At 38.7% G+C, this 13,862-nt stretch overlaps 1 protein-coding gene across 1 annotated transcript in view; it reads left to right on the top strand.

The window, feature by feature from the left end:
• Positions 1–5,240: 5,240 nt before the first annotated feature.
• RASSF6 (Ras association domain family member 6) overlaps positions 5,241–13,862 on the top strand; it is a 49,666-nt gene continuing 41,044 nt past the window's right edge. The window contains exon 1 of the mRNA XM_043572486.1: positions 5,241–5,456. Coding sequence (XP_043428421.1) covers positions 5,263–5,456 — 194 coding nt within the window. The 5' untranslated portion in view covers positions 5,241–5,262. The remainder of the gene's footprint in view (positions 5,457–13,862) is intronic.

Genomic DNA, 13,862 nt, shown 5'->3' on the forward strand with positions numbered 1-13,862 from the left:
GGCCTAGGAGAAATTGCCAGCAACAATGGTTAATGGTGAAATCACAAAATATAAACTAAATCATTATTATGCTATAGTGAGCAGCTATTTATGGTATTATAAGGCTAGACTAATCTAGAACATTTGAGAAAAAAAATGATGATCAAATTGTATTTCCAGACATTAAGCTGTACCATGAAGTTAGAATAATAAGAAACTAATGCCAGTATAGCTACATAGATGAATGAAATGAAACGTAAATTCTAGACTCATGTTAAAAAAATATATATACCTTAAGGGGCGCCTGGGTGGCGCAGTCGGTTGGGCGTCTGACTTCAGCCAGGTCGCGGTCTCGCGGTCCGTGAGTTCGAGCCCCACGTCGGGCTCTGGGCTGATGGCTCAGAGCCTGGAGCCTGTTTCCGATTCTGTGTCTCCCTCTCTCTCTGCCCCTCCCCCGTTCGTGCTCTGTCTCTCTCTGTCCCAAAGATGGATAAACGTTGAAAAAAAAAAAAATTAAAAAAAAAATATATATATATATACCTTAATACTTGCTAAAAGTATCATTTCAAGTTGGGAAAAAAGTAGATTTGTATTTATATACTCAACATGTATTTATTAAGCCACTATTATTTGTTCCTCTACCAGTGTTTCTTAAACTTCTGACGTGGGCCTAGCATTGTTTTAGACACAGAAGACAGAGCCATGAACCCAGAGGTCAAAGTTCCCGTTTTCTTAGAGCTAAAGTTTTAATGAGAGGAGACATAAAATAAACAAATCACCCAAAACAATAAATACACGCTCAGTAATAAAACAGTAAAATGAATTCAGATGGTGATAATTGCCATTAGGACAATAAAATAGGGGACTGTGTTAGAGAAATATTGGAGGCCTTATTAGGATATGATGGCCATGGAAGGCCTCTCTGAGGTGGTAACATATAAGAAAAACCAGAAAAATGAAACCAGCTGTGTTGAGAGCTGAGCTTTCTGACAGAGACAATGATAAGAGCAAAGGAAATGAGGCCTGGTCTGTTTCAGGAACAAAAATCAAGCCAGAGCAGCAACTATAGAGTCAGGACCAGGGAAACAGAATCAATCAAGTAAAAGAAATAGGGAAGAATTTGGTCACGGGGGCCTCTGAGGCCATGGAAAGGAGTTCAGATTTAGATTTTATCCTGGATGTGGGGGTCAACCAGCAGAAAGGTTTTCAGCAAAGGAAATCAGAGGTAGTATTGTGATCTGATTTTTGTCTGTAGAAGATGTTGCTGGTTATGGGTGGAGAATGGACATAGTGAGACAAAAGTGAAGGCAACGACCAATTAGGAGGACATCGCAGTGTTTGAGGAAGAAGTGATCCTGACCTAATGTAGGGGGTAGTGAAGATACAGAGACTAAGATACAACATCAGGACTTGCTGATTTACTGGGAGTGGATGAAGGGAAAGAAAGGAGTCAAAAGTGACTATTAAACATTTGGCCTGAGCAACCATGAGCCTGACAGTCACTGTGCTATATTTTGGGGATACAAGGGAGAATAAGACATAGTCCTTGCCTTGTGGAGTTTGTAATCTATATTATTTAATAAATGTTACTTGGTTAATAAACTACTAGTTTAGAAAAATTGTTAAATATCACGGTTTTTCAGAAATATAGATCCATGGAACAGAGAACCAAGAAATGGACCCAAAAATGTATGGCCAACTAATCTTTGACAAGATAGGAAAGAATGTCTAATGGAAAAAAGGCAGTCTCTTCAAAAAATAGTGTTGGGAAAACTGGACAGTGACATACAGAAGAATGAAACTGGACCACTTTCTTACACCATACACAAAAATAAATTCAAAATGGAATAAAGACCTACATGTGAGACAGGAAACCATCAAAATCCTAGAGAAGAAAACTGGCAACAACCTCTTTGACCTTGACCACAGCAACTTCTTACTAGACATGTCTCTGGAGGCCAGGGAAACAAAAGCAAAAATGAACTATTGGGACCTCATGAAGATAAAAATCTTCTGCACAGTGAAGGAAACAATCAGCAAAACTAAACGGCAATGGGAGAAGATATTTGCAAATGACATGTAAGTAAAGGGTTAGTATCCAAAATCCATAAAGAACTTATCAAATTTAACACCCCAAAAAACAAATAATCCAGTGAGGAAATTGGCAAAAGACATGAACAGACACTTTTCCAAAGAAGACATCCAGATGGCAAGCAGACACGTGAAAATATACTCAACATCACTCATCACTAGGGAAATACAAATCAAAACCACAATGAGATAGCACCTCGCATCTGTCAGAATGGCTAACATTAACAACTCAGGCAACAGCAGATGTTGGCGAGGATATGGAGAAAGGGGAATCCTCCTGCACTGTTGGTGGCAATGCAAACTGGTGCAGCCACTCTGGAAAACAATATGGAGGCTCCTCAAGAAGTTAAAAATAGAACTAACCTATGACCCAGCAACTGTACTACTAGGTTTTTATCCAAAGGACACAAAAAATGCTGATTTGAAGGGGCACATGTACCCCAATGTGTATAACAGCACTGTCAACAATAGCCAAATTATGGAAAGAGCCCAAATGCTCATCAATTGATGAATGGACAAAGATATGGCATATATATACATGGTATATATATATACAATGGAATATTACCCGGTGATAAAAAGGAATAAAATCTTGCCATTTGCAACAATGTGTATTATGCTAAGTGAAATAAGTCAGTCAGAGAAAGACAAATACCATATGATTGCACTCATATGTGGAATTTAGGAAACAAAACAGATGCAAATATGGGAAAGGAAGGAAAAAATAAAATAAGATAAAAACAGAGAGGAAGGCAAACCATGAGAGACTCTTAAATATAGAGAACAAACTGAGGGTTGCTGGAGGGGAGGTAGGGATGGGCTAAATGGGTGATGGGTATTAAGGAGGGCACTTGTTGGGATGAGCACTGGGTGTTACATGTAAATGATGAATCACTAAATTCTACTCCCGAAACCAAAAAATAAAAAAATAAATAAAAAGCACAGTTTTACATCACAAAGTCTAGATGTGTTGAATGTTAAATTTAATATATGAATAATATCTAAATAAATAATCTAGAAGAAAATAAATATGCATACTTATATACTTCAAGGACAGGAAAGCTTTTTAACAGATATAACTGATAAGGAAAAATATTAATAGATTGAATACTGAAATTTTCAAACTTTTGAATGTAAAAACATCTACAATAAACAAAATTAAAAGGCAAGTAATACTTGTGAAATATATTCATAGCATATATGATGAAGAGTTGATGTGCCTAATAAATCAATATGGAAAAGATGAGCAAAGAATACAATAAGTAAAATAAGCAAAAATACAGGGTAAATCTATAGAAGGAATTTAATCTTACAGAAAATCAATAATGTACATATTTAAAATAGGACTTGATTGGTAAATAAAAAATGAGAAGAACCTAGGAGTTATCCTAGGGGTATAAAGTTGACATTTTTTGGAAAGAAATTCTTTAAAAATACACAATTCCCTCTGAGTTGGCAGTTTCATTTTTGGAAATGGATCTAAAAGGCATGATCACGGTTGTGTGCTGCTATATATAAACATTTACTGCAGTCTTGTTTACAGTAATATAAATTTCTCACAATAAAGAACTGATTAAATAATACTTTATATGGTGTAATATAGTGCAGCTAGTTAAAATCACATTGCAGGAAAAAACAACCGACTGACATATGGTAGATAGTTCATAATATGTTTTATGTGATAGAATCAGGTTATAAAACATCAAGCCAAAGTTAATTGCATTTTGGTAAATACCTGTGGAGAAACTACATCAGTGAAGACGTACACCAAATTGTTTATATATTTGAGTGTTGGGATTGTAGGTCACTTTTCTTCTACATGTCTGTGATTTGCAACTTTCCACATTGCACATGTGTAACTATATATGTTTTATATTACAAAATTTAAAAAATGTATATATTTATGGAAGGGTAAGTACTCGAAAATAAAATGAGTCACTGAGCCTCTAACTAAAGGTAACTAGTTGGAAACCAGAAGTCAGAATAAAGGCTTCAAGGATAGTTGTGATAAAAAATGCAAAACAAAGATGCCCTGATATTGATAATAAGCAAATGATCCCCATAAGAGTGCAGGCAGTGAAGGTGAAGCATAAACTTAGACAAAGAAGTTCTGGAGTCTGGAGGCTAGAGACACTGTGGGGCCCGTTAGCCATCATTCAAAGGTCAGTCCATACAGCAGGGGATTATGGGGCCAACTAATCAAGTTAACACCCACAAGTAATCCCAACTTACACTGACCTCATATAAGAGGTTATAGAAGCTTTGACTGTGATCTAATAAGCCCCTTGCTTGATTCTGTTCAGTTTATTAAAATAACCCCCCAACGTGATAAAACTCATCATTCCTGACCTTCACACACAAGTTAAACAGATAAACTGTCTGACCTTTTGAACATACAGAATCCTTAAAACACCCCATTGATCAAACAGGTAACCTGTAAATCTAGAAAAATGGTCTATGACTTTGACATTTGAATTCAAAGGACACCAGAGGTCAAATGTGCCTACTGAACTCATTGTTGAATTATATTGAAATTCTTTTGAGGACTCCAAGGTTTACACTTGTAAAATAACTTTTTTTAAAAATTATCAACAGTTGCTTTACATGGGAAACATAAATGAACAATGATACTAAAAAGTTTGTGTGTGTTTGTGTGTGTGCGCGCGCGTGTGTGTGTGTGTGTGTGTGTGTAAATAAAAGCACTTTGCATTTCCACAGTATCTGTCATTGGTGCGGAGGCGCAAGGCGTGCAGGTTCGGCGAGTTACAGAAGTGGTTCTGGTGTGTGCCCTGAGGTGTGAGAACCACTAGTCTGGGTGAAAAGGTGCCGGCAGGGAAGGAGCTGGCAATAGAACAAGGAAAAGAAAACTGAGACATTTCTAATTCAAAGTGAACATTTTTAAAAGAAGGACGTGTGAATAATGACATTCCTTCCCAGGTAGTGTCATTTCTCAGGGACCCTTCACCTGTAATCTGGGCACAGAGTCGAGGTTAGAGTCAGTCCAATTCAGTGGGTAATGTCAATTCACTTCTCACGATGTGTGTCAGGGAGCAAAGGAGTGTTCCTATCAGCTGCCCCTAAGAAAGAAAGTAAACACTCCCAACATGCACTGAGGTAAAGGGAGTGGCTCAGGTTTCTTACACGTCCCTGCTCTGGCGAAAAGGGGTAATAATTAACAGCTCCTGGGGCTCGATGATCCTGCGGAGGGCACTGCCAGGTGCAGAGCTGAGCAGCACGGGGCGTCGGGTCGCCCCTCCTCCACACTTGGCTCCGACCTCCAGGACAGGTGAGGGAGCCCTGCCTTTCCAAGGGACGCTCGGAATTGGAGAATCTGTGACTGAGCAGGGGAACAAACTCTCCGGAGCAAGTTCAGCTCAACAACTCAGGTAAAAAGCCTCCTCCTGGTGTGAATAACAGGTGACATATGGGCCTGGGGAAAAGAACCCCTCTAATCCACCCTCCGCCCCAGGTCAGGTTGAGGACACGTTATTAGAAAGCGGCATCCACGGGCAGCCAAGTTGAAAGCAGGCATGCATCAGACCAGTTGAAACTCAGACATTGCTTTTCCTTTTTGATTGTTTTCAGAATACCCTTTCCTGACGCAGGTAAGCATGTGGGGAGGAGGGAAAGGCACGAACTTAAGTGTGGCCACTGAAGCCCTTCTCCTTTTCCTCAAGGGAAATAGCTCAAAGAGCGCTTTATCTGGAATTGCACTTAACCCTCACATCCCCCTTTCTCTTGAATCAGCGGACTTGAAAGGTCCTTTTACGTGAGGGTTCCGCTAAACTTTCCGCTCAGAAACTACAGAGCTACAGAGACATATCCCTCCAAAAATTGAAAACGATTTCTGCTGTAATTTAAGAGTTCACCAAACAATGAATGAATGAATAAGCATAATTAAATGGGAGCCCATGAGTTAAGGATACAAGTTCTGAAGCAGGAGAGCCATAAGTTCAAATCCTGGCTTTGCCACTTATTAGTTTGTCCCGTAGCGAGTTACTTAACCTAGCCAAGCCTCAGTTTGTCACCTGTAAAACAAGCCCCATAACAGGATATGCCAATGGGGCTTTGATGGGAATTAAACACTTAGCAAGCATCCTATAAGTGGTACCTCCAGTTAGGATTAAGAAATTAGCAGTTCTGCCAAAAGGGCCAGATCAGGGAGGGTGAGCTAAGCTGGGGAGACCAGACAGTGTGGAGGTGGTAAAGCTTAACTGGTTTCCAGAGAATGGGTCTAGGACACATGAGCGGATGGCCAGTGGGCAAAGAGTTACAGCAATGAAATCATCTGGCTTCTTGCTCCTTTTCAAATAGTGTACATAGTGGCAAATTCAAAATTATCTGCTACTCAATCACTTTTGCTTTGGAAAAGTCACGTTCATTTTAACTGTTATTTCTAAGCAGAAAATATAATTTTGTAGTAGGAGACTTACACACAACCCCAGATTGTGCAACTTGTGACATTTAGTTTTATAAGACAGATAACCCTTGAATGACTTTGATAAAATAGACCATGGTAGCACCCATATTGGATTGTTTGTATTGAAGTGATATAGACTTTCATTTGTGTTTATGCACGAGAAGCACACAAGAACAATACCTGTGTTTGTTGGTCTTCACCTCTGAACTTAAATTACAGGGAAGTGACCTTTATGAAATTTTATTTAAAGGGCACTTTTGTTAATGTTGCTGTTAGTTTTATATTAATGTTGGTAATTTCAAGAAGGGAACAAACTTAGAAGTTGCAACTAGCAACGTATTTTCATTGATGACATTTTATATTTTCATTACATTAATATACATTTAAATGGTTTGCAGTTGATCCCAGCTTAATGTCATCATTGTTTTGATGGATTCTTGTTTCAAACTGCAGATCTGAGATTCTCCAATGTACTTATAATTGGATATTCGCTAGAATTCTAAAGCCAACCAAACTGAGCTTTACTATGTTATTGTCCTCTGGGTCTTAATTGTGTTAGTATTTATAGCTAAAAGCTTATAAAATATTCTAACCCATTTAGAATATAACTTTATGCCAAATAGATATGGTTGGAACTTCTTAAACCAAATTATTTGATTTAACATTTTGTAATGTTGTATGTTTAAACAAACAGTAACCCCAACTGAGATAAATCTACTTAACTGTACTTGAGATTAATATGAGATTAATTTATCTAACCACATAACCAGATTAAGTCTTCCTAGTTAAACTCTATTTTAGTGTACATATGTTCCTCTACTATCTCCAATATGAATAACATTTTAAGATATACTATTAAATGTATTGGTCCATCGAGAGAGAGAGAAATAACCAGCAATGACTAAGAAAAAATGAGCTTTCCCAATTATATGGAAGATAGTGTAACACATATGTAACATTTTTTAGCATGTAATTCAAAGTTTCATATTTGATACTTGTTTTCACTTTTCCTAAAATAAGAAGCACCCTATACTTTTCACTGAAATGGAAATCTAGTCCTAATAGTCAATTTACTTGTACAGATTCATTGAAGGTAGGGAATTTAGGATTTTTAGAGATACAGGAGCTTCCTATAAAAGTTTAGATTTGGGGGATGCCTGGGTGGTTCATTCGGTTAAGCATCTGACTCTTGGTTTCGGTGTAGGTCATGATCTCATGATTCATGGGATCGAGCCCCATGTTGGGCTCCATGCTGACTGTGTGGAGCTTGCTTGGGATTCTTTCTCTCTCTCTGCCCCTCCTCAGCTTGCTCTCTCTCTCTCTCCCTCTCTCTCTCAAAAAAATAAATAAACATTAAAAAACATTAAAATAAATAAATAAGATAAATGTTTACATTTTTATCTTGCCATTTGCAATGACATGGATGGAACTAGAGGGTATAATGCTAAATAAAATAAGTCCATCAGAGAAAGACAAATACCGTGTGATTTCAGTCATATGTGGAATTTAAGAAACAAAAAAAATGAGCAAAGGGAAAAAAACAGAGGGAGAAACCAAGAAACAGACTCTTAACTATAGAGGACAAACTGATGGTGACCGGAGGGGTGGGGGGTGGTGGGATGGGGGAATCGGTGGTGGGGATGAAGGAGAGCACTTGTCATGATGAGCCCTGGGTGATGTATAGAAGTGGTGAATCACTATGTTGTACACCAGAAACTAATATTACACTGTATGTTAGCTAACTGGAATTATGATTTTTTTAAAGTTTAGATTAAAAATTTTTTTTTTCAAATATAGGTCAATCAAAGATACAACCTCTGAGAAAGAACTTCTGAATATTCTCTCTTTGCCCTAAGGTCTAGTGTTAGAGAGGGTTGGGTTTTGTGGCAGAAATTCATCTGTGTCTTTCAAAGCTATCAGATACGGTGATTATATCACTTCATAATATCATCTCAAATTGCAGACTAATGTCACTGCTTTCCGTAGTGGAACGTGACGATGTCTCCCTTTTAAGTGATGACAGTGTAATCTTAATCACCTAAAGGACCACTTCCCCGTCACCATCCCAGAGCCCAGTAAGTGGGGTTCAAGAGCAGAAAGTGCTTGCTCTGCAGCCAACATACAAATAAGCACAAGAACAATGATTCACCGTCCCTGTGAAGTCAAGCTTAGAATTTCCTCTTGGAAACTAGATGAAGCAGAGAATCCTTGAGTGGTACCACAGCAGCAGTTCCAGAACATGCCTTTGGCAGACTGAGCAGCTGCCCTCCAGACCGAGTGGTGGCAAGATGCCTTGAGTCCTAAAGTGGCTGAAAACCCATGTGCTTCTGTTACAGTTCCTGTGCCTTGAGGGAGCTCTGGGGACAGTCAAGCCAGTGCGTTAATGTCCTGTCAATATGGAATAGAATATTAAAGGTTGGCATTTCAAATGAGATTCCACTGGGACTGACAGCAACGGCATAGAAGCCTGGGTGTTTGATCCATACCCTGTTGAGTCCCGTCTTATATTCAAGCATTATGATACATTGTTATGCATCTCAAAACAAGCATTTCTTAACTGTAATAAATATCACTTAATAAAGTGATAGTTTTTATATGTCAGCTTCTCACTTTTGCCATCTTTGCAAATGAGGCAAATTCTTTAGAAAGATAGAGCTGGATATTTCCCAGAAACCACACTTCTCTGGACTCTTGTACTGTTTTACTAAGAACTGGATAATGGATAGAATTCTAGATTTTTTTTCTCATTTCCTTGAAGTCATGTAATTGTATATAGATCTGTTCTTCTGAACTTTAAGGTTCCTGGTCAGAGTTTAGAGAAAAAACTTTATTTTGGAACTGAATACATATTTGTAACTTTCCATTGCTTTTTCCGGCCAAAACAATGATTAAAAAAAAAAAAAACAACCTTCATTTTTACTGCGCTGAATATAATCTTACTTCATAATTTAAATACACATTTGCTATTCCAATGTGTTACTTTCCATTCTTTTTTTTTCTTAGTAACTTTTATGGTGTGTGTTATGTAAGATATGTTCCTTGTATATGATTTAGAAAGAACATATGAAATCAAAAGAAAATAATTATCATTCATGATTTCGTAGCTTACAGCTTTATAGTTAATATTTTAATATGCCTCCCTATATATTGCATATATTCATTCTTTTATATATGTTTTTACCTACATATTTGCATATATACACTCACTCTAGAAGGTACAAAAACGAAATAATCCATAATCTTGTTCTAAAGGAATAGTCAAATTAACTAAAGTAAAATTTAGTTAGAGAAAGCAGTAAGTAATTAGAAAGCTGCAGATATTTTGCTGTGTAATTTCAGAGGCAGGAAAAATATCCTTTGGCTGGGGAATGTTGGGAAGTTAGCACCTATATTCTGTTAGTTCATTGTAAAATTCTGACTGTTCGGCACCTCATGCACCAGTGATCCCAGGAATAAGGGGCTACAGACACAGATGTAGGCTATGCTTCCTGTGCCTAGCACAGGGGCAAGCCCAGAGAGGGAACTCCTGAAATATCTGTTTACTATACAAAGGAGTGAATCAAATTTTCCACTTGTTAAACAAGTGGCCATTTAATCCATGATAGGCCACAGGAAGGTACTTTAAGTGACTGGCCCATTTGAGTTCATTGGGGCTGGGATTCACCTCCCATCCTCTGGCCTCCTTCTGGTACCTGGCCAATCCAGGCAAGCACACGTCTAGGCGGGATACAGGCAGGATACAGAGCAGGTGGAGGCAAAGCACAGGTGCTCTCTGATGCTCCCAGGTCTCACTGTGGCCTGCGAGCTGATGCTGTCTGATCCTGCCTTCTCAGGCTCCTGATCTTGTCTGCTTGCTTAGACCTTGCTTGTCTGCTTTGCTTTGCTTTCTCAGTCTCTGCCCTTCCCTGTCGAGCCACCTAGGCCCATCTGAGCTTAGACCCATCTAGTATTTCCAGGACTGTTTATTTCTCCAGGACTTGATTGCTGACGTAATTTCCTGTCTCATGAGCTCCATCCTATCTGGACAAAATGAAAAAATAAATAACCAAACTTATTCAATAATAATCTTATTTCATACACATAGTCAATAAACTCTGGCCCGAGGACCAGATAGATTGTGTGATTCACTCTCCCAGTAAAGTACATAGATTTGTAACAACTACCTTCCTCCTCAAGGCATAGTTTATTATGCCCTACCAAGCAAATTGTCAATGTCCAACATGAGACCTCTAAGCTTCTAGAAGTATCATTTTTCCTTTTTTCATAAATCCTCATCTCTGCTAATCATGACCTCTCTTATCTTGCTCTTAAGATTTTTGAGATAACTACCTCAGATCCTTAAATCTACCCAGTCTCTATAATTTAGAAGATATTCACAAATGTCCTACCAGGTTTTAAATTACTATGAGTCATAGTTAATAGGATTGGAGAGGGGAAACTGTTTGAATTCACAGATCTATTTCTCACCTTGGCAATTAATAATAAAATGAGACTTTTACCTTTTGGGTATTTAGACTATTTGAATATTTTGTTGAGCCAATTTTTAGATTCAGATATGGCCAATATGATTCCTATTTAATTAGCATATATTGCCAATGAACAAAAAATTTTATCCTGTTTTTTTTTCCCCCATAAATTCCATTTAATTGTCTTCCTTCCTAAGGTCAGAGAATAATGTAAGTGCTTTTGAAATCCTTTAATCACACCTGAAATCTTCTGATTGGCTTTGGCATAGCTCACCAGTTTGACAATATAATTCCACAGCAATTGTTTGGTATCTTTAATGACACCTTAGCTATTTTCCTATAAATACAAATAGGAAGCCAACCAGGAAGTTCCTGCAGTGATTTTCAGCCCATCACTGTCAACGTCACTTTGTGATTGTAAGAAACTTCCACTGGTGATTCTTCAGTTCAATATATACCCAACTTCTAATCTCAGCAAAGCTATCATGTTAACTATGAGGTCAAGAAAGATGTACAAATACCAATTACTCAGGCCATATCTGCAATTCTACATTTAGTCAGTCACTCAGCAAATATGAATTGAATTCCTTGCATGTTCCAGGCAAAATTCTAAGAGCTGGTTGTATACAGATAAATACAAAAAGCCCTGATCCAAAGAAGTTCATGTTGTGGTTGGGGAAGACAGATAAGTAAATAAATAAGATCCTTTCAATTACTGTTACATACCTAAATGGAAACCATGTGGTAGTGGCTGACTGAGAATTGCTTAGGGAAAGCCTCTGAATGAAGAGATAAACTTGGCCCACGATCAGCATGATGGAAAACAGATGTGGAAGTCTAAGAGCAGGGTGTTCTAAGTAGGAGGAGTAGCAAGTATAAATCCCCAAGACGGGAATGAGCTTAGGGAGTGATGGAAAATCAGCAAAAAGGCCAATGTAGACAAAAGGGAATCAATGAGGAAAGTAATGAAGGGAATGAACACTGAAGAGATTGATGGGATGCTGTGGGTAATCGTAAGGAAGCTATATTTTATTCTATCTCATTCTTGGGAGTCATTGCAAGTTTTTAATCATCAGATGATGAGATTTATTTCAGTCTTTAAAAAGAATAAATAAAATAAAAATAAATAAGAAATAAATACAATAAATAAAGTTATCATCCTAGTTTCTGTGTGGAGAATGGAAGACTAGTCACTGGTGGATGCTGGGAAACTAGCCATGAGGCTGATGCAGAAATTCAGGAGTTAAGGTGGTGATGATGATGATGGCTTGACTCAGGGTGGTAGCATTGGAAATAGAAGCTTTTGAGTTCAGGTGATATGTTGGAGGTACAATTAGTAGGATCTACTTTTGAATTAGAATCTCGTTCTAATGAAAGAGGAAAAGATAAAACTGAGTCTTAGTTATGGTGCCAAATTGGGTAGATGGGAAAGAATTGTCAGGGAGGGAATTCTGGAGACTGAAGAAAGTCCATGGTCCTGTCTGGGCCATTTGCATGGAGATATCTTCTAGACTTCCAAGCACAGATTAAGTAGGTAGTGACATGGGTCTGGAGCTCAGCAGGGAAGTTGGGTTAGAGATGGATTCGATTATCTGGAAGAAAGTGTAGACAGAGAAGAGGACACAGCCGAGGATAGGCTAGTAGAACTAACCAGCATTCTGTGATTGTGCAGAGGAGTCTGGACAAGAGACTAAAATGTGGAGTCCCGTGAAATAGCAAAGAAACAAGGCAAGTTTGTTGTGGTTACTGCTTTGTCTCAAAAGCCTCAAGAAAAAAAAAGGATGGGGGGAGTTCAAAAGCAGGAAACAATCAACCTTGTCAAATGCTGCTCAGAGAGAAAATGAACCATTTGTTAAGATACAGGCCATTGGAACATGGGAGGAGAGGTGCAGGGAGGGGTAAATTAAAAGAATAAATGGTAAATAATAGATATCCAGGAGAAGACAGTGTTTGGACGATGAGGTTACCACTAGGGGATTCTCAGTAGGGAGCAACAATAACCTTTTTTGTGGGTGATTCAAATGATAGCATCTAGAGGCAAAACTCAGGTTTAAAAAAATTTTTTTTTTCAACGTTTATTTATTTTTGGGACAGAGAGAGACGGAGCATGAACGGGGGAGGGGCAGAGAGAGAGGGAGACACAGAATCGGAAACAGACTCCAGGCTCTGAGCCATCAGCCCAGAGCCCGACGCGGGGCTCGAACTCACGGACCGCGAGATCGTGACCTGGCTGAAGTCGGACGCTTAACCGACTGCGCCACCCAGGCGCCCCCAAAACTCAGGTTTTAGAAGCAAGAGCAAGGGCTATATAACGAAACAGCCCAGACCAAATCCTACGAATGAGTAACTGGGATCTATTGGGCTCCTGGAACGTGCTGTATCTTTCTCGCAAGGCAGCCTAAAATACCCATGTAACTTCTGACTTACAGAGTTGATTTGCCTGATGGCTAAGCTTCTGTCCCTTCCATCACAAGTCCTCCCAGAGACCCCCTTCCAATGATGAGCTGTCAAAGAAGATGACATCCCCAACTAGAGGAACACTGTTCTTTCAGCAAGAAGATAGGAGTAGAAAAGGTATAAATCAAGAGCAATGATACAAGGTGAAAAGCAGAAAATGGCATCAGAGCAGTGCAGATAAAAGACTATGGAGAGACTTGATAAGTCCCACTTGAGCAGAGACTAGGAAGAAGCAGAAATCTGAACATCAACCTGTGGTGATGAGGGCCCTCTCGTGTGAGGTAACTAACTGGTGACAAGAGACTCAATGGCTTGAGAGCCATTGGACCAGTAGGCCTGGTATTTGAGAAAATCTTCAATTTTAAGTTTAGAAGAGTAGATGTTTTGGTGGAATTACAGAAAACCTGAATGTCAGGTTAGGAGACCTGGACTGTATTTGCTAAGAATGA

This window comes from Prionailurus bengalensis, chromosome B1 (assembly GCF_016509475.1).
Source record: "Prionailurus bengalensis isolate Pbe53 chromosome B1, Fcat_Pben_1.1_paternal_pri, whole genome shotgun sequence".
Lineage (NCBI taxonomy): Eukaryota > Metazoa > Chordata > Mammalia > Carnivora > Felidae > Prionailurus > Prionailurus bengalensis.